The sequence below is a fragment of the Choloepus didactylus genome, chromosome 16, assembly GCF_015220235.1.
Source record: "Choloepus didactylus isolate mChoDid1 chromosome 16, mChoDid1.pri, whole genome shotgun sequence".
Classification (NCBI taxonomy): domain Eukaryota; kingdom Metazoa; phylum Chordata; class Mammalia; order Pilosa; family Megalonychidae; genus Choloepus; species Choloepus didactylus.
In genome coordinates this window covers 65,605,479-65,628,587 of record NC_051322.1, presented here as the reverse complement: position 1 = coordinate 65,628,587, position 23,109 = coordinate 65,605,479, and the positions used below count along the sequence as shown (strand labels likewise).

At 41.6% G+C, this 23,109-nt stretch overlaps 1 protein-coding gene across 2 annotated transcripts in view; it reads left to right on the top strand.

Moving 5' to 3' along the window:
• Window positions 1–562: 562 nt before the first annotated feature.
• The window catches only part of EPB41L3 (erythrocyte membrane protein band 4.1 like 3), a 179,427-nt gene continuing 156,880 nt past the window's right edge, over window positions 563–23,109 (top strand). Inside the window, exon 1 of one of the 2 annotated variants that reach the window (XM_037806294.1) lies at window positions 563–734. Coding sequence is in view for 1 of the 2 variants with exons in the window: in XM_037806292.1 (XP_037662220.1) it covers window positions 10,396–10,408 (13 nt within the window). In the remaining variant the exon portion in view is untranslated. Of the gene's footprint in view, window positions 735–10,387; window positions 10,409–23,109 lie in introns of those variants that run through there. The other variant, XM_037806292.1, reaches the window with a different exon arrangement.

The following is a 23,109-nucleotide window of genomic DNA, read 5'->3' as shown; positions in this document are numbered from 1 at the left end:
AACTCTAACCACAACCTTTGATTCACATCTTCTCTATTAACAATATTTCTTGAGCATCTAGCATGTGCAAGACAGTGCCCGTTTGAATTTATTTTTTCTTTCAAAAAGAAAAAAATCACTGCTGTCCCTAAGCCAAAAAATAACTCACCTTAAGGTAAGGACCCCCACCTCCAACCCCACCCCAACACACACCTAAACTCACAGGGGGTGCCTGGGAGGGCTGAGGAGGGGGGAGGGAGGGGGGAGAGAGAGAGAGGGAGAGAGAGAGAGAGAGAGAGAGAGAGAGAGAGAGAGAGAGAGAGAGAGAGAGAGAGAGAGAGAAGGCAATCATGTAAGTGGAAATCCAAAGGTTAACGCCAATGAAAACTGTCTCCAGGCGTTGTCCCCCGAAGCCTGACCCGGCGCCAGGCTGGAGAATACATTACAACGTAACTGTCCTAAAGTACCCCAGTGCCGCCCTCCCCCGCATCTGGTGGCGAAGTCAGCACCGAGCTTGGCTTTCTCCGCACGGCCCCTGGGCGTGCGCCCCGCCGCAGCTCGGCAGAGCCTCGTCTCTCCTGCACAGGGGGGCGGGGGACAGCGCGAGCGGCCCTCCTCGTCTGCTCCCATCGCTTCTGAGCCCTCCCCACGCCGCGCCGCGCCCGCCGCCCGAGTCTCCTGCGCACAGCCGGGAGGACGCCAGCCAGAGCCCGCTCCCCACGCTGCGGCGCGCCCCGAGTCCTCGCCGATCAGAGGTAACTTTTCTGCCTCCCGGAGTGGAGGGGGATACGCGGGGGTCTCCCCGTTTCCCATCTGCGGAGGACGTGCCCCAGGCCGGAGCGCGGTGCGCCGGGCTGTGTGGCTGACGCGTGGCTCCGGCGCCGCCCGGCCCGGGAGATCGCCGGATCCACGCGCCCAAGCGCCGCGGCCCGGGCTCCCCGCCGCCCGCCGGGACCCCCCACCCGAACCCCCCGCCCCGGGACCGAGCCGCTGCGCCGCGTCCCGCGCCCGGGCCGAGCCGAGGAGTCCCGCCGCGCTGCAGCATCGCCGGCGGCGCGCGGAGCCTGACCGCTGTCTCCGGCCTGGGGGCCTCCCGCGGAGCCCTCGCCCAGAGGGGCGACCCTGCCCGGCGGCCTCTCCTCTCGGCTCATTATGGTGAATTCCCCGTTCGGGGCGCCATGTTTTGAGTTCACACTTGGGTTGGGGGCGAGGCGAGCGGGCTGCAGCGGGCCGGCCCCTCTCCGCCGCGTAGCGGGGCCCGCAGGGAGGACCGGGGGGGGGGCAGCGACACTGCGGCGCCGCCAGGGCGGGGGCGGGGGCGGACGCAGCGCCCCGCGGCTGCCGCCGGGTCCTGGGGGCCACCAGCGAGGGCGGGCGCGCGTCCAGAAGGTGCGCTCGGCCCCGCGCATCCCCGCCGGGAGCAGGCCGGCCGCTTTATGTAACTTCCCTGGGTTCCCGAACTGGGGCAGCGTCCCCCGACGGGCGGCGGCTGCTGCATCCCGGCCGTGGGGAGGGGGTTGGGGGTAGAAAGGAGGGTGCTTCTGGCCCGGACACCTGCGTGACTCCCTGGCCCGGCGCTCGCTCTGCTCGCAACCCTGCGCGGGAAGGCGAGGCCCGGCCTGCGTGGCCCAGGGGCTCGGAGCTGCGCTCACCTGGCGCCCCCCGGGCTGCGGGCTGCCGGCCGCGAGGTGTCTGCGGGGGCAGCTCTGCGGTTGGTGGGGGTGGGGAGGTCGAGCTCCTGACCGCCAGTTTTGTTCTTTGTCGGTTCCTCGCGGGTGTTTCCTGGCCTTTGCCCGAGGGGCTCGCTCTCTTGGCTTTTCCCTCTAATCAAGCCGTTCTTCTCCCCGTCTCCCTCTCTCCCCCCCCCACCCCAAGTTCATGGCTTCTGCAATGCGGTGGGTGTGGTTACAGAGTAAATTGTAACTCTCGCCCTTTGCGGTGGGAACATTCTATCCTCTTCTGTTTTTATCGTAACGGACGCAAAGTTTTCTAGGGGCTTTTCCTCCAGCTGCAGCCCAGGGTTAAAGTTGGGAAGAGAATGTTGCAGAGCAAATAGAATGATAAAGGAAACATGTGGTATCAATTACGTGTGGAGGGCTGGGCTGGTTAAACTGAGAGGGTCGGGCAGCGCTGCTGAGGCAGCGGTTCCATTATGTTTTTTTAAGTTTGGTGTTTCAGGTATTTTGCATCAATCTTGTGAAATTGCCTTTGCAGATATCGTGTGTGTGTGTGTGTGTGTGTGTGTGTGTGTGTGTGTGTGTGTGTGTGTGTGTGTGTGTGTGTGTGTCCGTGTCCCCTAGTTGAGGCTCTCCTAGAGGCCGGGTGTGCTGGAGTTTCTTTTGGTAGCATTTAACTTCACACCATGTGCTAAATACATTTTGAATTTTACATTGGTTTTTAAAGTCTCAAGGAAACAAAGTTGATATAATTCTATTTATTTCTGGGAGCCATGGAGAGCACCGGTTACAACAAATTAAGCAGAAAAGCTTTATTAAGAAAAAGGAGGACATCAAGCTTCAGGGAACTCTGGGAGTTGACATATTTTGGCTCAGAGAGGGTTTGTAAAGTAAATGTTAATTTTGGCCTCAAACATTTAAAACTTTAGATGGAGTAACAAAGTTAATTGTGGAAGGAGATAAATTCTAAATTGGAGCTCTGTGAGGTCAGTTTGTTAATTTCGGAAGGTATTAATGTAAATAAAAGCTGAATACTAAATGCTGTCTCATTTGCATTTCTGATCGTTTAGAAAAATAAAATATGGATGCACAAGGTACTGCATAAAGTTTATCTAGTTAATAGAGTTTAGGCACTTGCTTTGTGAATAACTTCTCAGTAGAAGGGAGTAACCACTCTATTTGTAAACACCTTTTAGGGAGAAGGATTGAGGAGCTTTAGGTCAAAGGTCAGTGTCTCAGTGATATACCTTTAATTTTTAAGTCATTTGTTCTCCACGAATGCATTTTAGGTTAAAAGCATTTTTTTTTGTCATTTCTTAAACAGTGCTTGGACTTTGGCCAACTTCAAATTGTGCTGAAATAAGAGTTGAGGGATATTTTACTTGTTCAGATGCTGTGTTATATATGCATTGGTTTGTTAGATTGGTTGATCAAATGCATTAAGGACCACCTCAGTAGAAAAGAGGCAACCGTTCATGAAAGATGCAATATTGTCATCATCTAGGGAATCCTTTTGGGATTTACTATATATTAGATTAAGTATGGCAGGAGTTTGTTCAAGGTCTTTTCTTCCATGCTGTAAAATATGCATTTACCTTTTAAGTTGATGCTTTAAAAAAAGTCTTAAAATTGACAAGTTGTAATGATGTCCTTGGTCTTTGGTGGTGAAAGTAGTACTGCAAGAGTTGACTGAAAATTAAATGCACATTTCTTTTTTTTGCGTGTGAAATTTGACTGTAATGGAGAGCGGGGTTTCCTAAGCAGTCTTCCCTGGTCATCTTTAGATACTCTAGTCTCTTCCAAGTATGCTACTACAATTTTCTTATTTGAATGTCAGCTTCATTATGGAATATAGACTTGCCATTGAAAGCCATGAATCAAATTTATCTTTAGCACCACTTCATTTAGAGAGTTCCTGAATGGTGCAATTGCTGCATCTGTTTCTTTCCAAAGGCTGGCTAGCTGCTAATTTCTTTGGAATTCAGCAGACTCTCCGGGCTCCTGGCGGGTTCTGCTGTTCTTTTCTGTCATTGGATTTGCCCTGGCTGCATAGAATGATGTGCTCAGAGGGAAGCACTGGGGCAGTGAAGTCATTGCTCTGCCGTGCGTTGTGACATCACTATGGCTCAAAGGAAACAAGGGTGGGGCAGGCAAAACCAGACCAGCTGAAGCATCTTGCTGGCTTTAACTTTGCCTGCTAAATGAATGAGACGTGTTCCTTTCTCAAGTTCAACTGCACCATAAGGTATCGTGTGGAGAAATGGAAAGTAGAAATGAGTACAAGACTACCTGGGAGAGCATGTTTCATAGATCAAGGAGGAAGGGGGGTTTTTGTGAAACAATAGTAATGAATGAATATTCCTTTTATTGGGAAAAATACTGTATCTTCAAAAGGGGCTGTTTAAAAAATTATCAAAATAACGAGTAATGAGTCTATATTTTTATTTATGCACAGAGTCAATGTATTTCTTAATGTTCTTTGTACCAAAATAGAATTCTTGCTAAATTTTTTGTTTAGATTATTAGGGTTGTTGTTTAAAAGAATTTGGTGTCTGTAAAGATACAGATTATTTTCCAGGCAGGCAGTGCTTTTTTCTGATCTAATTTTAAGTAATGAGATTGTAGTTGGTAGTTGGAACAAGGGAAAAAGCTAGGCGCCTCACAGTAGGATACCTGCAATGATCTGGGGAAATTGTTTTCCATTTCCGTTTGTAATTTGGCAACTTAATCCTAATTTGGAATTAAGGTACAGAGATTATCACAGACCTGTCCTGTTTCACCCAGACTTAAATTCTGGAACTATAAAATAGTGAAATTTTGATTTCTGAATTGAATGTGATTATGAGCATAAAGAAGTAAAGAACCACAAGAATAAGTAAAAATGTTCATTATCATTTCTGTACCTCCTTGCTAAGATGACTGTCATTTTTTCATGTGAGAATATTATGTGAATTGGAACTCTGGGCAGTTCCCCATTACTTAACTGTGTGGCTATTCCAAAATACATTTCAAAAACAAAAGGAAGAAAGAAGACTAAAGTAGAGAAGTTGAAATTAGTTACAAGAAACTGCAGATCACTTGGTTGAAATGTCTTTAGTACTGCATTTTTAGACCTTGGGATGATTCATTAAATTGCACACTTCAGAACTGTAAGCTTCTGTTAGCACCAAACCCCTAATTCTTTTGTAATTTGCAGTATAGAGGAAAAGCTGACATCTTAATTTTTAGATTGTTGACATTTTGATGCATTGTTCTTATAGCCCTTCTTTAGAAACTAAAAAAAAAACAAGCAGCAGTGGGGTCTGTATTAGACCTAGAAAACAAATGAAATATTTAAACTGCCTCATGAATTTATTTTTCTCTCCAGTTAGACTGGGTGAGTTCTTGATGTGGACAGGAATTTATTTCTGTTTCATCTCCAAACCTGCTATAGCATTGAACAAATATTTGTGAACTTGAATATAAATTGAGACCTTTTGTGACTTGTGTTCCCTTAAAAAAAAAAGGTATTTTAAAAGGCTTTATTTAAAAATGAGTATTATTGGACTCTTCTATGCTGTTATTATTTTTAATGGCATCCTCTTTGTAACGAGCTCACTATCTCTATCCATGGCTCAAATTGGGTAGTTTCTGGAGGTTTTGCCATATCAGAGAAGAGGATTTTGCAGGTACCAAGGAAACAAAGAATGGCTTCTTTGAGGGAAGAACTGAAGGCAGCCAGCTTTTTCCTCCTGCCAGCTCTAATTGGTGTTTTGGAGGATCTCAGTAGAGAGGGAATTCTCAGAAGATGAGGCAAGGGTTCAGACTGAAGCATGACAAAAGCTGAAATGGATTAGTGCTGGTCAGTGACATTGATCCTGGCTTGAACTGTATAGAGCAAAAACTATCTTCAGTTGTCCCTCTCTGTTCGTGGCTTGTATTTATACATACGGTGTTTGCATTCTTAAACTGAACTTTTCTGTATTTGATTCAAGCCCCAAATTTCATCATTTCTAAAATAGACTTAAATTTTTCACACTTTAACATCTCTGAAATTGGGATGTGGATTACAGTTGCTGTCAGCCACGGGGTAGTCGTGCCATAGTTGTCAGTGTTTGTGAGTGCACTTCAGAACTTGGAAGTTGGGTGTCAGCTGTTGGGAAGAAAATCTTGGAGACAATAATGGAGCACTCTTTTTAAGAAATGATGTCTCACCAGTGCTCTTGGCAACCCCGCAGATGGTATCGTGTGGAGTAGCATGGAGGATAATAATGCCTAGTCAGTGTATAACTAGAAGAGCTGGACTCTGTAAGAATTTTGGGAAATACCTTGACCAGTTTATTTTGTTTGTGTTTTCCTCATGTGCATAGGCTGTCTGAACAAGTCTAAAGGAATTCTTTAAATAAGTATAAAATAGAAAGTCCAATCCTTAAAATGTATTGAGTCATAGTTTAGTTGGCAGAGTGCTGCATAAAATAATGTTGTCTCTTACAATCCATGGTGTCATCAATTTTATGAAAAACGGTTCCTCATTTGGCTGTGAAAATTGTTTTAAATATGCTTTATAACATTCATTTCTTATTTGCATGGCCCATTCTATAGATTGGCAATTACAGTTCTTACATGTATCTCTGTAGGAAAAATCTGTTGAAAGGTCTTCATTTTCCATTTTGACTTTTCCATTGTGGTCCTTAGGAAGACAGTTGGATTTTGATAGATTTTAGTGCTTGAGAAGACATTCCACCTGTGACAGCCAGAAGTCAAGAGGCCCACAATTAGTTGGAATGTTGCCTTTACCCTGGAGAGTAGTGGGAGATGAGTCAAAAGTGGGAGCAAGGGGTTTGATTGTGGAAAGCTTTTGGATATGAGATAAAGGGTTATTTTGGACTTTGCTAGGTGCTGGGAGCCACTGAAACTGGTTGAATAGGGAACAAGTTTGTTCTGGTGGTGAGTGTAGAATGTATTAGAAAATGAGGAGTCTGGAGAGAGATCTTTGTTAATGGACTATTCCAAAATTTTGATGTAATGGTTTCTCATCTCAGTTGTTGATAGTTTGACAACTCAAGCCACATGTTTTTCTGGGCATATTTAGTTGGACATTAAATATTACTTTTTAGACTGGGTGGAAAATGAGATATAAGGAAGATGGAAAATGAGATAGAAAAGATATAAGGAAGATCCTTCCAATTCAAATATCTTTGTTATGTCAGGTATTAAAAATAATGCACTATCACTTAAACATATATTCCAATGAGACAAGAAGAAGTCTCACCGTCTGGAGCCAGCCGCTTTTAATATTTTTGGTGAACATCCTTCCAAAGCTACCTCTCTGGATGTCTAATACACTGTAGCTGGCCTTAGGATCAGACAGGTCAGGGTGGATAGCCCAGTCTCACTACTTCAATAGCTAAATGACATGGGTCCACTCTTAATTTCCTTGACTCTGTTTGCTCATTTATAAAATGGAGGTGATACTTTGATCTCAAGGATGTTGTGAGGATGATACTGTGTTCAGTGCTTCACATCACTAAGCATCTAGTAAATAGTTGTGCAGACAAGAATCAACATAGAAGCCTGGCTACTGTCCTTTCAAAGTCCTGCTTATGAGATTGCCTTGGTTGGCAAGTGAGAATTTGGATATTAGGAAGGTTGCCACTGTTACCAGAACTGAGAGTGGTTCACTGTGCCTAAACCATTTGTGCAAACAATATGGTGTGTGCTGAACACCTGCTTTCCTTCTGGAGTCTGGAATTTTGGTACGTGCCAGGTAGGGGATGTCTCTATGGCCAGCCCCCATTAAAACCCCTGGGTGCTGAGTCTCCAAAAAGCTTCCCTGGTTGGCAACATTTGCATGTGTTGTGGCAGCTTGTTGTGGGGGAATTAAATGTGTCTTGTGTCCTTTCATGAAGCGAGAACTCGGGGACGCTTGCTGCTGATTTTCACCAGGCTCAATCCCATGCACCTTTTTCCTTTTCGGATTTTGCTCTTTGTCCTTTCACTGTGATAAATCTTAGCTGTGAGTATGACTGTGTGCTGTGTCCTGTGACTCTTGTGAATCACCCAACCTGGAGGTGGTCTAAATAGCAGTGACATTATTTTGCATATTTATAGATATGGAGATAATATTTTACATGAACAGGCCTTAAGTGCTAACATGTAACCATTTTCTTTTTTATTGAACAGTATATCCTGGGAAGCTTTCTCAGGTACCCAAATCTATACCTACATCTGAATCATTATTTTTAATGGGAAATAAATATTTTATTCATTTGATTCTGTGCTATACTGCTGAAGGATCATTTCCCTTAATGGTTATTTGCATCCTTCTCATTTAGTGCCTTCTCCTCCTGCTACTTGCTGCCTTCCTTTTTCATCTTTCTTTTGTGGCACATGCATCACAGAGCTTGTGGTGAAACAGGACATTAAGCCAAATTTAAATCTTTGATGGTAATTACATATGTTTGAGTGGTGTGTATCAGTATCTAGTTTTAACCAAAACAGCCAAACTTTAACCAAGTATTTCCTGATTTCTGAATCTGAACTTTCCTGTGGAATTTCTTCACAGAGGGAAGACCTCTTCCAGCCCAGAAACCTTGAGTTGCCAGGGGCCACTGTCTTTCCCATGGGCATGTCCCATGGGACTGTGGCCGCAACAGCCTGTAATGGAACTTGACTCTTGTTTGGGTCAGGCTTATTGTTAGGGCTTGTTTAGGAACTGTAGGACACCCTGGCTCCTAGAAGCTGGGAAAAAAAAAAAAAAAAAAGCTTTCTTTGGTCTTGTCGCTGAGTTCTGAACCTCTCCTTCTTCTTCAGCAATAGAGTATTAACAATGGCAGGTTCAGTTCACAGATTTCATGCCGATTCTCCAGGGATGGAACCCATTCCGTGACTTGATGGACACAGGTGTACTCAGAAGCCAGTCTTGTCTTCCCCACATTCTCATAGTTGAAGAAAATCACTTTATCTTCCTGAAGCTGATGTTAAAGGGACCAGTACTTCTAGACTTTCATTAGCTCATGCCATTCTGGAGTCTATATAAACCTAAGGATGGGCCTGAAGTTTGCCTTCTTTTATGTAATTTGTTCTTAGAGTTGCTCGTATCAGAGAGATGTTGAGAGTCTTTGGCAATTTCATTATGGAGAATTCCAGATGAATTTTTGAGTATGTTATACAGTATTTTGTGCTATTGGTGATGACTTTCATTAACTTTAGTTTAGTGGGAATACCCTTAAGTATTGGAAAAATAAGAGTAGAGGATTGGGAAAATGGTAGTGGACTAGTTTGTCTGCTCAAGAGCTTAGGGAAGTTATTTTCCCTAATTCTTGAAATGTGAAAGGCGGTAATCTATGGGGAGGAACCCAGTCGTAGAATAAAGAAAAGGTAATGAGCTAGAGAAGATATGGATTGAAACTTCTGCTGCCCTCCAGATAGGTGACTTGGGCAGATACACCATTTGTCTGGGCAGCAATTTCCCCAGCTGTTAATTGAGGATAGTGCTTACCTCGAAGTTGAAATGAGATCTGTGCTCAAAGTCTTCTAGAACAGTGCCTGTGAGAGTAGGCACGTGGTAAGTGCTTTCCTGTTGGGACTAGTATATATTGTATGCCTGCTTTGCTTATACCTAGGGACCTTGTTAGGAATTGTGAGAATCCAAAAGGGACCCTCAAGGAAGCTATGGAATTTTGTAGAATTCCATCACAAACTCCATAATCAAAAAGACGACTCCCAATGGGAATACGGAATTTCGTCAGTATGAAACTCCAAATTAATGGTGGTAGAGGAAGAATTAGACACAATGGTTTTCAAATTTTCATGTGCTACAGAATCACTGGTGGAGTTTGTTAAAAAGTGGTTTCTAGGCACCCCTCCAAGATTCTCATTGAATAGTTCTGGGGTTGAGTCTAAGCATCTGTATGTTTAGTAAGAATTTTGGTGGATTCTGATGCTGGTTGTCCCTGGACCACATTTTGAGATGTGTTGTTCTAAGGAACTATGTCTTAATGACTCTCCAGCTTACTGGCTGTTGTCAGATAAGCATTTAATTCTGGAAAGATAATATACTGTAAATAAGTAGCGCTGATGTTTGAGAGTTGGCTTTACATTGAGGGGAGAGCACTGACCTTGGGATCAGAAAGCTTGGATTTCTATTATGGCTGGTCCATCAGTTAGTGGTTTCATGGCCCTAGGAAATTCTATAAAATTTAAAAGGTTGAGGAATTGCGATAAAGGGTTAGTTTTCATATCTACTCCATAGGGGTGATAGCAAGTACCAGCAGAGTGGCTAGAAGGATTAAATGATAACTGTCTTCAGTTGGGGTTGGTGTTCTTTCTTTATGACTGATAGTTGAAAAGTGGAGTGAAATCAGAAAGACAGAGGAAAAGATGCTTCCATGAGTAAGTGTGATTCTGCTGATCAAAATCATACTGAGTTATTTGGGTCTCACAGTTTTCTCGAGATAATACACAAAGTTCTTAACTTATGTATGTGAAACTGTTAAAATGATTAAAGTCTTTATTTTCTTTACTAGTATGACTATTTTTAGTGATACTAATAAAAATAGTAAATGGTCAGATTGCTTTATGTTGTATGTTAATTAGTGTATTTTTCTATGTTCATATTCAAGAAGGACACATGCTCACATTAGCCAGATAGGGGGGAAAAATCAAAGCAGAAGTCACTTTTATTTCACCTTTAAATCAAATCATTTCTTAGGATCCAAAGATGAATTCAAGAGGGAGTTTCCAGTCTTTGGAGCTGTAGATGCAATATAACCGTAAGAATCTTAAGAAGCTTTTCTGACAATGTGGCCCTATCTTGGTACAGAAAACCAGTAAGTCAGATGAATTCTTTAACCATTTTCAGTTCCTGACTTTTCTCCCCATCATTGCAACTTCCCCAGGTCCATACATAGCATTGTCATCAAGCTCTCAATTTTGGAGTCACTTTTACGAGTGCTATAAAACTGAGATAATATATGTGAAAAGATCTTTGTAAAGGATAGGATGTACAAATATTAGTAAGTTAAATTTCATAATCATTTCTTTCCACCCAGTTTCCAGCGAAAGTTTCCTTGGAAACATTTATTGGTTTTATCAGTTTAGGTCTTCTCTGTTGTTTCTACACACCCTTATTTAAGGGTTGAATTTCAGCTCGGTGATCTCCTTGCCTGTGGCTTCTCCTGGCTGGAATTGGAAAATACCTTATTTGGCCCTATTAGTGTAATTAGGCACATTTGCTGCTTATCAGAGCAAGGACAGCTTCTTGGGTGAGCATCTAAACCCTCCAACATTGACAGATGTCCACCTTCCCTGTTTATCACGGTGAATGTTTTACCATCCATCCAGATGAATCTAGGTCTTCTCCACTCAGGGCTTCACCCTTCTAGTTATCTTTTCTCCAAACAGCTCTAGTTCACGTGTCTCCCAGCCTGAAGAAACAAGCAAAGCAAAACAAGCCCATCTTTTGAGTCAGCATCCTTCTCAATCCTATTGCCAGTGTTTCATGTCAACCGCTTGACCATGAGCCAAACTGCTTTGACATTATATGTACATCCAGGCATGATATTTATATGGCAAGAGAAATAATTAGCATGAAAAGACTCTCCGAAGTATACCGAAATTCACATTTAAACAGAAAAGACCAATGACCTGAGCCAAAACCTGGCACTTTGAACCTCTGTAAAGTTCTGTTCCTCCGTCCGTTCATTTATCCATCGGTTTGTTTACTCTGCAAATACTTCCCGAATGCTCATCATGAACCTGGCACCCTGCTGGGTCCTGGGACTATAGTGACAAGCAGGACAAGCAAAAGTGTCTCTCCTGGAACCTGTATTTTAAGCAGGGGAAAGGGCAGTGAACAAATGCTTTCAGGTAGTTGAAAATGTTCCATAGCAGGATCAGTTCATAATTGTGGGTGTGGAGGGCTCTTTAGATACTGTTTGGAGAATGTTTACCATTTTATTATGCCCTTCAGTCTTGTATGCACCTGTTTTCTGTATATCTGATGTCATTTCTAGCTTGTATAAACGCTCCAGGGCAGCTTCCTGTTGTAATCATCCTATCTTTGGGCAGGTCCAAGACCTTTATATCCAGTGCTCCTCGTTAATTGCCGAATATTAACATTACCAGGAAGGTAACAAAGCCCAAGCATCAGCCACCCTATTCCCCTTTGCAGAATCCTTGTCTAAGTTTGCACCTAAGTTAGAATTCATAATTTTATATCTTTTTCTTAAAGAACGTTCTCCAAAATCTGAAAGCCTCGGCTCTCACAACACCTGGACCCACCTCTGATCCCAGCCCACTTCAGGTTGCTCCTTTTCTGAATTTTGACTACAGCTCTAGCTAAGCAGTACCCAGGCACCATGACAGTATACCAACAAATCTTGTTTTGAAGTACCCCAAGAGGGAAGTCCAAAGGCTTGACTAAAACAAGTCACAAACCTCTCAGAACCATGCATTTGTATGTAAATGTGCAGAACCACCCTTTTCTTCTCCCTGCAGGATTATTGTAACGATCCACCAATGTAATGGATGGGAAAGTACTTTCTGAGCAATGAAGATGCTTCTGATAATAATCAGCAGTTTTGTTAGGGAGTTAACATGGAAAACATTTTGGGAAGGAGCATCTCTGATGTCTTTCATGCTTTGCTCCGGCAGTGGAGTGGCTGGTGTAAAGCAGGCACGAGGGTGGTGCTGCAAGTGTATGCACAAGTGCCTTCTCTCTAGGAGTCCAGTCGCCTGGGCACAGCGATGAGTGGTGATGGCTTGGCCGTTGCGATCCACTCTGGCAAGTGCTGGGGCAGGGGCAGGGGCTGCAAAATGAGCACAAGCCCAGCTCTGCTGCCCAGACCTGGGTGGGTGGTCCTGGAGGAGAGGGAGTGATGTCTACTCTGAGACCTGAAGGACCAACCGGAGCCTGGCATGTGATGGGAGAGGAAGAGGAGGTATAGGTCCAGAACTGGCCAGAGAGGAGTTGGTGAAGGCTACCGCACAGTGTGCACAAAGGCCAAAAGGAAGGAGCGATCTCAGTCTTTAAGGAATCGAAAGACATTTCCTATGGCCTAGCAGTAGGATGGTGGGATCCAGGGAGAGTGGGGGAAATGGTGAGATGAGGCTGCAGAGGGAGCTGGGGTCAGAGTGAATCCTGAGGGTAATGGGGATCAGTGAAGGGTTCTTCCATATTGAAGGACATGGTAAGATGTGTTTTTAGGAAAATTAACATCCCCCACATAAGGATCTAGGGACTTTTTTTTTTTTTCCAAAATTTTTTTTTAATTCAGTTTTATTGAGATATAGTCACATACCATACAATCTTCTGTGGTGTACAATCAGCTGTTCACAGTACCATCCTATAGTTGGGCATTCATCACCCCAATCTATTTTTGCACATTTTCTTTACACCAGAAGGAATCAGAATAAAAAATAAAAATAAAAAAAGAACACCCAAATCACCCCCCCATCCCACCCTATTTTTCATTTAGGTTTTGTCCCCATTTTTCTACTCATCCATCCATACACTGGATAAAGGGAGTGCGATCCACAGGGTTTTCACAATCACACTGTCACCCCTTGTAATCTACAATGTTATACAATCGTCTTCAAGAGTCAAGGCTACTGGGTTCCAGTTTGGTAGTTTCAGGTATTTACTTCTAGCTATTCCAGTATATTAAAACCTAAAAAGTGTTATCTGTATAGTGTGTAAGAATGCCCACCAGAGTGACCTCTCAACTCCATTTGAAATCTCTCAGCCACTGAAGCTTTATTTCGTTTCATTTCACATCCCCCTTTTGGTCAAGAAGGTGTTCTCAATCCCACGATGCTGGGTCCAGATTCATCTCCAGGGGCCATATCCCACGTTGCCAGCGAGATGTACACTCCTGGGAGTCAGGTCCCACGTAGTGGGGAGGGCAGTGAGTTCACCTGCTGAGTTGGCTTAGCTGGAGAGAGAGGGCCGCATCTGAGCAACAAAGAGGCCCTCAGGGGGAGACTCTTAGGCACAATTATAAGTAGGTTTAGCCTCTCCTTGCAGCAACAAGTTTCACAGGGGCCACCCGAACACCGAGGGCTCAGCACATCAAGCCGTCGGTCCCCAGTGTTTGTGAGAACATCAGCAACAATCCAGGTGAGGAAGCCCAACACCTCCACATCCTCCCCCAGCTCCTCAGGGGGGCCCCAAATATATATTTTTATTCTCCACCCACATTACTTTAGGATATGTTGCCGTTTCACTCTAATCTATACAGACCTACCATAGCTCACTTCCTATTCAAAGTTCCTTATAATTGTGGTGTTTGAACAAACTGACTGTAGAAGTTATATTGTTTAGAAATATAGATCTTACATCAAATTAACATCTCTTCCCTTGGTCTCACATGGAAGTTAAAGTTTGAATACAGTCAGTTTCGACCTTTACCCTTTGGCCTGATTTGCTCTAATCTTAACCAGATCTGCTTTATTCATATTGCTAATTGAAGTCTGGGCTCTAGTTCAGCTTTTTTTTTTTTTTTTTTTTTAACAGTTGCTGTATGTGTTAATACTGATATTCATATCTGTTGAGCTCTCACTCTGAGTTTCAGGTATAACACAGATACCCAGTGTTCCAAAGACCAATCAGGTCATGCATTGAGGGATCAACATCTCAGAGTTTGGAGATAGTCATTACAATTCAGGAATGATCTAGGGACTTTTTAAGAAACCATATGTCATTGTGGTTAAGATGATTGTTATTTTGAATCTTTCTTTCTTTTGAATGAATGAATGAATGAATCGAACTAACTCATGAACAAATCCTGACTTCATAATAGCCTCGCTTTATGATTTGTCACAAATACTTAACTTCGAAAGTTTGACTTTCTTTTTTTATGAAATAAAAAGTGACTTCACAATATATTGATCCTTACACAGCCCTGTTTTTAAGTTCTCTGCGTGTAGTAAGTGTTCAGTAAGTAGTGGCAAGGTTACTGTCCGGGGTAGAATTGATGTGGTCTGAACCAGGTAATGATGGGGAGAATTGAGTAGTCTGAACGAGGTTTAGGAGGTGGAATTATGAGACATGGTGACACGTTGGGCATCAGACGGTACCTGAGCTTGCATCCAGCAGAAGAGGGTGTTGGTGTTGGTGATGGTGGTGCAGGGGGAGGACTTCAACCTGAGGCTCCTGTGGGACACCCAAGAAGAGATGTGGCCTTTACACTTGTGTGTGCAAGCCAGAGAGGTCCAGCTTAGGGCTCAAGACTCAGCACCTTCAAAGTAGGATGGCAGTGAAAGCCATGGACAGTGAGGTTGCTAGAGAGAGGGTAGTGTGATGAGAATCTAGGATGCGAATTTGAAGGAGTGCATTTTGGAGGGTCCATGGGAATAAGGAGTGCAAAGGAGGAAAACAAGAAGAGGAAGGTGTGAGCGAAGCCAGGGATAGCCTGTTCCAGGAAGGAACAGTTTGCTGTGCTCATGAGCATTCATGTAATGCTGTGTCTGAAACGTTCCTTTTGCATTTGCAATAATGATATTGACTCAATGTGAGAGATTTAAATATTTTCACTACCAGGTGCACTGAGTTTCCCAGAGGTCAGTGAGTCCAGACCATAGTGGGTGGGTTCTGGATTGAAAAGTGAGGTGATGGGAGGACCAGCTCATGCTTGTCCTATGATGATGCAGGCATACATGGATGCTTACTTAAAAAAAGCAAGCAAGCACAGCCATCTTTACCATGCTGGAGGTGAAGCATGAAATATATATTTTTTGAAATCTCATTTTCATTCACAGTGTTTTACTTTCTAAAAGAAGTTTATTGAGAAGGAAAGGTGACATTGCTAAAAATACCTATGTTCTATGTAGATGAGGGGCTGTATTTAAAATTGTGACAGGCGGCTCAGTTTCAAACACTAAACGTAGATTCTCTGTATTTTCTTTTATGCAGCCCTTTTCTGTGGATCCTAAAAGGCTCTAATGTAGAGGTTCAGAGTGCCAAAAAAGTATTCACAGCTTTTTAATTCCCTTAATTTGCTCTTTCTCCTCCTGATAGCAGAAATGATTTCTACCAGTGGTAAAATAGTTTTGATCCTAGCCAAACCAAAATACTGGTGCCGTCTTGTCCATTACTTAAAGATAAGCTTCAGGATGACCTACATGATTAGCTAAAAAACTGGAGGCTGAGATAGGATTGGAGATTTAAAAAAATCATAAAGTATTTCTCACACACACAAAGTTTGAATGATACGACGAGCCCCTGGGTACCCAACAACCTGCTTAAACACTAAGACGTCACTCAAACAGGAATCTCACCAGGATCCCCTCCACATTTGCACCTCTTCTTCCCAGAAGCACGATTCCAAATCTGTTTATCATAACCATGAATTTCTTTATGTCTTTCCACATTACTGAACTACTGTATCACTCAACTTTTTATAGTATCATTTTGCATGTTTACAATATTTTAAATAGGATACTATGTATATTCTTCTGCAGCTTCCCTTTTTTTCCCACTTAACATAGTGTTCCTGAATATTGATAACTGTAGTAGTCCATTGTGGTTTTCTTATTCAAGAAATTTAGTGAAGATTGGGCACCTTAACTGAGGGTCCCTGGCTTCCTCTCTGATCTTTGAGCATGGCCTTGCTTCCACCTGGGATTTGCTCTTCATGAGACCTGGAACATTCTCCCACGGTCTCTGTGCAGCTTACCTCCATCAAGCCTTCGCCACTTCGAGAAGCTTTGCACATACACCTCACCACGTTGCACCTCATCCAGCACTACCTGCTCTCCTTCCCCATTTACATTTATTCATATGCCTTATTGCCTTCTCACACTATGCATTTTACTAAGATAATTGTTATGTGTCTCCCCCAACTGGAATATAAACTTCATGAGGACCGGGTTGATAGCTATTTGTTTGCTGCTGCAGATCCCAGCACTTAGAACAGTGTTAGGCATAGAACAGACACACAAGAAATATTTACATGAGCAGATAGTTAAAAATGTATGGTGAAACCATCCGATGAACTTAGGAAGGAAACCTCTAGCTGTGGGTTTTGTTAACAGTAATTGTTTAAATTATAAATGTTGTCTTAAAAACTGGGAGTCCCTGATGGGGAGAGCTTGCCTGTACGGCCGGCAGGCACTTTTTGAGGACTAAGGGAATTGGCACGTTCAGGATCAAGCCTTCGCTTCACGCAGCAGTGGGTTCAGCCACGTGTCCCGTTGTGACAGCTGGGTTTCAGTCATTTTCAATTAATTTGGAGTTGCAATTCTTCATGCTCCTTAGAGTATAGTAATTTCCCCCCCTCCCCAAGAATTAACACTTCTACGTTAGTTCTTTCCCAGACATACCATCTGGCCTGCCCTGCCTTTCTTTCTCTTCCAATTTTAGCACAGTCGAAGGTAAACAATTTTTTTTTCCTTGCCAATGAATATTCCATTGTCTTATAATTTGGAAAATAATTCGTACACCTCTCATTTTCACTTTCTGTATTCAGTGCTAGGCAAATGAAAGTGCAATTGGTTTGTAATTCTGAGCTCTTCAGTTAGACACCGAGTAAATAAGTGAGGTTTTGATTAGATGTGAATTCTAATTAAAGAAAAAATGAATGATAAATTTTCATTTGGACTACTGTAGGAACTTTAAAAACATAGATATTTGTGTTTTTCCATTGGCAAAAACACCTATAAGTTTTGAAGCATTTCTTATGCAGAAAAAATTTGTACTGCCTTGTTTCTATTTCTTTATAGGAAATAAGAGTTTTCTCTGCATCTGAGGATCATGTCTAGATTTCAGGAGGGGAGAGATCTGGAATTTCTCTTTATCTAGTTCCCAGTACTTAAGAAGCATTGGAGAAATCAAATGGCCTCTCTGCATTGTTAAATTTTAAAATCAGTTATGTTCCTTTCTTTTTCTTGATGCTGGTGATAAGTTGTACGATCAGTGTTGTGAATTTCACGGGTGTGTATGCAAAAGGGAAGTTGGTGGAGTGGGGAGGGAGCCATCAGTGTAAATAGTCTCTAATAACTGAAGATTTGGGAAACCTGGACCTTGTGTAATTGTTCCTTGTAAGCGACTTCAGTGGTGATCTGCATGAACAGGTTTGACCGAGTGGGCCATCTCTTTGGATCTGCCCATATTTAGCTTCACTGATTTGAGGATATCTGATAGAAACCATTATTCATTGAAAGCTATTATTCTTCAACCTGGGTAGTCAGGATTTTTTCTCTGGTCTGGATCAGCAAATTTCATATTTGGAAGCTTTGTTGAAGGAGTTCCTAATGACAGAGGTAATTGTTTTTATGGCTTTCTAGTGAAGTGAAATTGCCTGATAGCTGTTTTGTTTCTTGATGGCCTCTTTTTCTAAGACAGAAAAGAGAGTAAGGTTGAAAAAAGGGTGAGGTTGAAAAATGCTGAGCGCTTCAATAGAAAAGCCAACTTTATTATCAACCTCATAAGCATTAAATAAGCATCAACTGTTTCTCCTGTAGAAGCATCTTCTTGGATGAGGTATTAAGGTCACTGCAATGATTTTAATGCATCTGTCTGATAAAGGGACATTTAAACTCAGTGGTAGAGAATATAACAAATTAGATGTTCCTTTAAAATAGTTTTCCTTAGATCTCTGAGTTCTAAGAAGATATCTGTAAATATTTAATAAATAACTTTTTATATAGTGTAATTATGTGTGTAATAATTATGTGTATTATCATCAGTGTGGTAGTTTTAGATCAGATTTGTGCTAAGCAGGAAGTTTTATTTTGTTTTATTATATAATATCTCTGTTGAATCCCAGATCAGTCATCTTTTACAAATAACATAGACATAGCCAAGTTATTTAACCTCTCTTAATCTCAGTTTCTTCAGCTATAAAGTGTGGTTAGTAATACTAGCCTCGTTGGGGTTATGCAAAGTTTATATACATGCATGTTAAGTACATATATAAAATGGGAATTGTAGTAGAATTGACCTCATAGTGTTACTACAAGGGTTGGTTTCAGTATCACCAGTCCTTTGTAGAGCTGATTTTGAAATGTTGGTCCACAGAACAGTGCCGTTGTGTGAGAAAGCTTTCCTAGGGCGTTGGCATCCCTCTTGTATGAGTTCCTCATTGCTTTGGTTGTCTGGGCCCCCCATTTGAGTTGCTCACAGCAGAGAGCACTCCTGGGCTGTTTCGGGACTTCTCTTCTTGGGCCAGGACAAGATGGAAGAAAGGGCACGGAGCAGGGGGAGTTTTTTGGCTTCTTTCACTTTTGCCTATTATTTTAAACTGAATGAAATGAAATATGGCATATCTGCATTATAGCTGACTTTCCCACACTGATCGAAGTGAAGACCTGAAATAAGCTAGCTGGTTGATCTCAGGGTGTCAGCTTTGACCACGGGCATCTCTCACTTCCCTCTGACCAGCACCTCCTCCCACTCCTTGGGAGCCCTGCTGCTGCCTTGTGGTTTTCTGGGGCTGTCAATCAAGGCCGCCTGTTCCCTGTCCAGGTAGAGCCCTACATTCTGTGGGTACCTGACCCAGGCTGGTGCAGCAGATCCTTCCCCTGGGTGTGTTCTGTATGGAGGAAGGAAAGGAGGCCTTAGCTTCTTGAATGCCTGAGATAGAAGAATTTGATCTTCTTGCTTGGTCCAGAGAGTATGAAGCCAACGAGAGAGACGAGATTATGTTTTAGCAAAGTTGAATCCCTGTGGTGTCTGGAGCTGGCCAGTTTCCAGCAGCCAATGGGTACGAAATGGCCCAAAAGTTTCTTTTTTATATTCATTAATTGAGGACAGTAGGAAAGTATAGAATAGTATGGTAGGTAGTTAGGAGCCCTGCAAGATACTATCCATTTGACTATAAAAAGTTAGATATCCTCTCTTTGCCTCAGTTTCTTCAATTGGAAATAATAATGGTGTGGACTTCATAGGTTTGCAAGGATTAAATGAATTAATATTTGTGGTGTACTATATATAGTATTATATATCATGTGTTATAAAATATGTATTTATATACCTATTTGTAGGGCACTATAAATATATATTTAATTTAAATTTTTTTTTTTTAAATAAAGCTTATAAGACCAAAAAAAGTAGGGAGGACATGATCTTAGGCTAAAGTACAGTCATCAAAAAGGTCAGTTAAGAAGCTTATATCAAGAGGTATTAACGTTTTAAAATTCAGATATATTTTTAAAATTCAAATGGAGAAATATGCCATTTTCTTTTGCACAAGATTATAGGTTATTTATAGCAGTTTTCAGTATTGATCCATTGCCGATTTGGACAGAAACCCAACTTAAATGAGTTTAAGGAAGAAAAAAGGAATTTATATGAAGGAGGCTCTGATGGCTGAGAATCAAAGGAAGACTTGGGGAAAGCAGAAGAACTTGAAGGGGTCCGCATTTGAGTAGTTTCTGTTCAGAAACTGTTGCTGGCTGTTTTGTCTTTCTGGTCATCCCTGACATCATTTGGTATTTAGTCATGTCATTTTATGAGTCTGACATCTAAAAGTGTGGGAACAGGGCTTTCCAGATCATCCATTCCTTCTAATGTGTTGAATAGGTGCTTGTTCTTTGGGAAGATTTTCCTGGGAATTACTCATTTTGTATATCCCTGTTAGCCAAACCTATAATATTTTTGATACTAGACCCTTGATAATACATTTCATTCTATATTAAAATATAGTCTATTTAAGTGTGATTTATGGTGCATTGTAGGAAAGCTGAAAACTTGTCTGCCTTATTATGTATCTGCTAGTTTGCTTTGTTGTTTTTCCTTGTTTAAGATTTGGTCCCAATTAGGATAGCTTTTAAAAGCAAATTTAGTTGTTTATCTTTCCAGCTCATTAAATGTAGTTTTCAGTCAGAAACTAAGGGGATGAGTGTATGCTCTAAAGGCTTTGAATTCTAATGAAATTTTATGGTCAAAAGGCCAATGACTATTTGTACTTGTACATTTTTGAAGCTAAGTAGAGTAAGAGGAGACGAAATTTACATTGTGTTTAAAAGATAGTCTACCAAGTATACTGTGAATGGCAATATCTTCTTTCATCTGGATCAGGGTTTATTTATAACACAGGGAATCTACAGATATATATTCATTCTGCTATTATAATAATGTAACTTTTCAAGTCTATTTAACATTGAAAAGAGTAAATATTTCTTTTCTGCGGGATTTCCATATACCACCCTATTATTAACACCTTGCGTTGGTGTGATACATTTATTACAATTGATGAAAGCACATTTTTGTAACTGTACTATTAACATGTACATGTTAGTCCATCGTTTGTGTTAATCCATGTTTAATTTAGGGTTTAACTTAGGGTTCACAGATACACATTTCGCTGCTGTTAATTATGTTCAAAATGTTGTGCTACTTTCACCACTATCCATTACCAGAACATTTCCATCATTCCAAATAGGAAACCTATACATTTTAATCCTTAACTCCCCATTCCATACCCCCAACCCAGCCCCTGGTAACCTATAATCTAGATTCTGTTCTAGGAGTTTGCTTGTTCTAATTAATTTCAAATCAGGGAGATCATACAATATTTTTCCTTTTGTGTGTGGCTTGTTTCACTCAACATGATGTCTTCAAGGTTCATCCATGTTGTCACATGTATCAGGACTTCATTCCTTTTTACAGCTGAATAACATTCCATTGTGTGTATGTGTCACACTTTATCCATTCATCGGTTAATGGACACTTGGGTTGCTTCTGTCTTTTGGCAATTGTGAATAATGCTGCTGTGAACACCAGTGTGCAAATATCTGCTTGCAGTTCTTCCGGGTGATATACCTAGTAGTGGGATTGCTGTGTCCTTTGGTAGTTCTCTCCTTAGCTTCCTGAGGAACTGCCAAACTGTCTTTCACAGCAGCTGCACCGTTTTATATTCCCACCAGCAATGAATGAGTGTTCCTATTTCTCTATGTCCTCTCCAATACTTGTTATTTTCTGTTTTTTTTTTAATAGCAGCCATTTTAATGCATGCAAAATGATATCTCATTGTGGTTTTGATTTGCATTTCCCTGATGGCTAATGATTTTGAGCATCTTTGAATATGCTTGCTGGCCATTTGTATGTCACCTTTGGAGAGATGTGTATTCAAGTTTTGCCCGTTTTTTAATTGGGTTGTCTGTCGTCTTAAGTTGAAGGTTTTCTTTCTATATTCTGGATAGTAAACCTTTATCAGATGTGTGGTTTCCAAATATTTTCTCTCATTGTGTAGGTTGTCATTTTACTTTCATGATAAAGTCCTTTGAGGCATTAAAGTTTTTAATTTTGATGAGGTCCCATCTATCTTTTTTTCTTTTGTTTTTTTTTGTGCTTTGGGTGAAAGTCTAAGATGAATTTTTAACCGTTAATATTATATACTATGATTAAAGTCTTTATTTTGGCTAATGTTGAGACTAGGTGTCACTATTTCAGTATTTTATGACTAAGTTTATCCCAGTAAAATTTTGAGTGTCCTGCTGAGTCATTTACATTCATTTACTTACTCACAAAATATTTCTTGAGCACCTGTTATGTGCCAGACACTTTTCTCCAGAGCAGTGAACAAAAAAACAGAAAACCCCACCCACATGGATTCTAGGGTAATCTTCTGTTCTCCCTAAACTTGCAACAGCGTTATTAGTTAGATATTTTACACCTGGTCTATAGAGGAAGCAGCCTAAAATCTTGGGGAGTTAAATGACTTGTCCTGTGGCACATGGAGAGTGAATGCAGATGTGGGATTTGAACCAGCTACGACTGATTCCCAAGTCATTTTGCCATTAGAAATGTCACATTCATTCTGAGTTTCAAACAGTTCCTCTTATGATATTGGGTTTTACTCTTTAGCTAGACATGCTTATCACGGTCCTTTTTCTTTATGAAATTGCTGAATAATTAGTAACACGTGTCCCTGGCAAGTTCCTGGTATTTGGTGCTGAGCTGGATGATTTTGGGGGTGAGCTGGCTGAGCTGGCTGTTAGGCCACTGTCGACTAGAATGCAGTCCTCAAGGGGAAAGCAGACGTGCACCCACTCACCCACGACAAACGGAATGGAATTCTAGGGAGATGTTTTTTCCTGGGTTCAGGTGAGTGCCTTAATGAAGTGTGTTTAGATATAGCCAGCAATTTAGATAAAATGTTTAAAAAAGTAAATAGTTGCCTTATAGGCACTCTACCAGCCAGTGACAAATGAGAATATTACTTACGGATGGTTTTCTATGTTGTTAAAATCCCGAAGCATTCTGGAATCATTTTATTTATTTATTTATGTTGACTGGGGATAAGGATTTAAGTCAATATTCATAATTATTTGCGGTACTCTATTTTAGGTGTTCTGCTTAAAGAACCTGGGTTGGCTATAGAGTACATTATCTTTCTGCGTTTGTTTGTTTTTTAATGCCATCTATTATTGAGTTCATGTTCTTGGCAAATATTTACTCTCAGGACAAATCATGCATTCCTAAAAGTTTCTCAAATTAAAACTGAAGGGCCCTGGTGGAGATTATCTTATT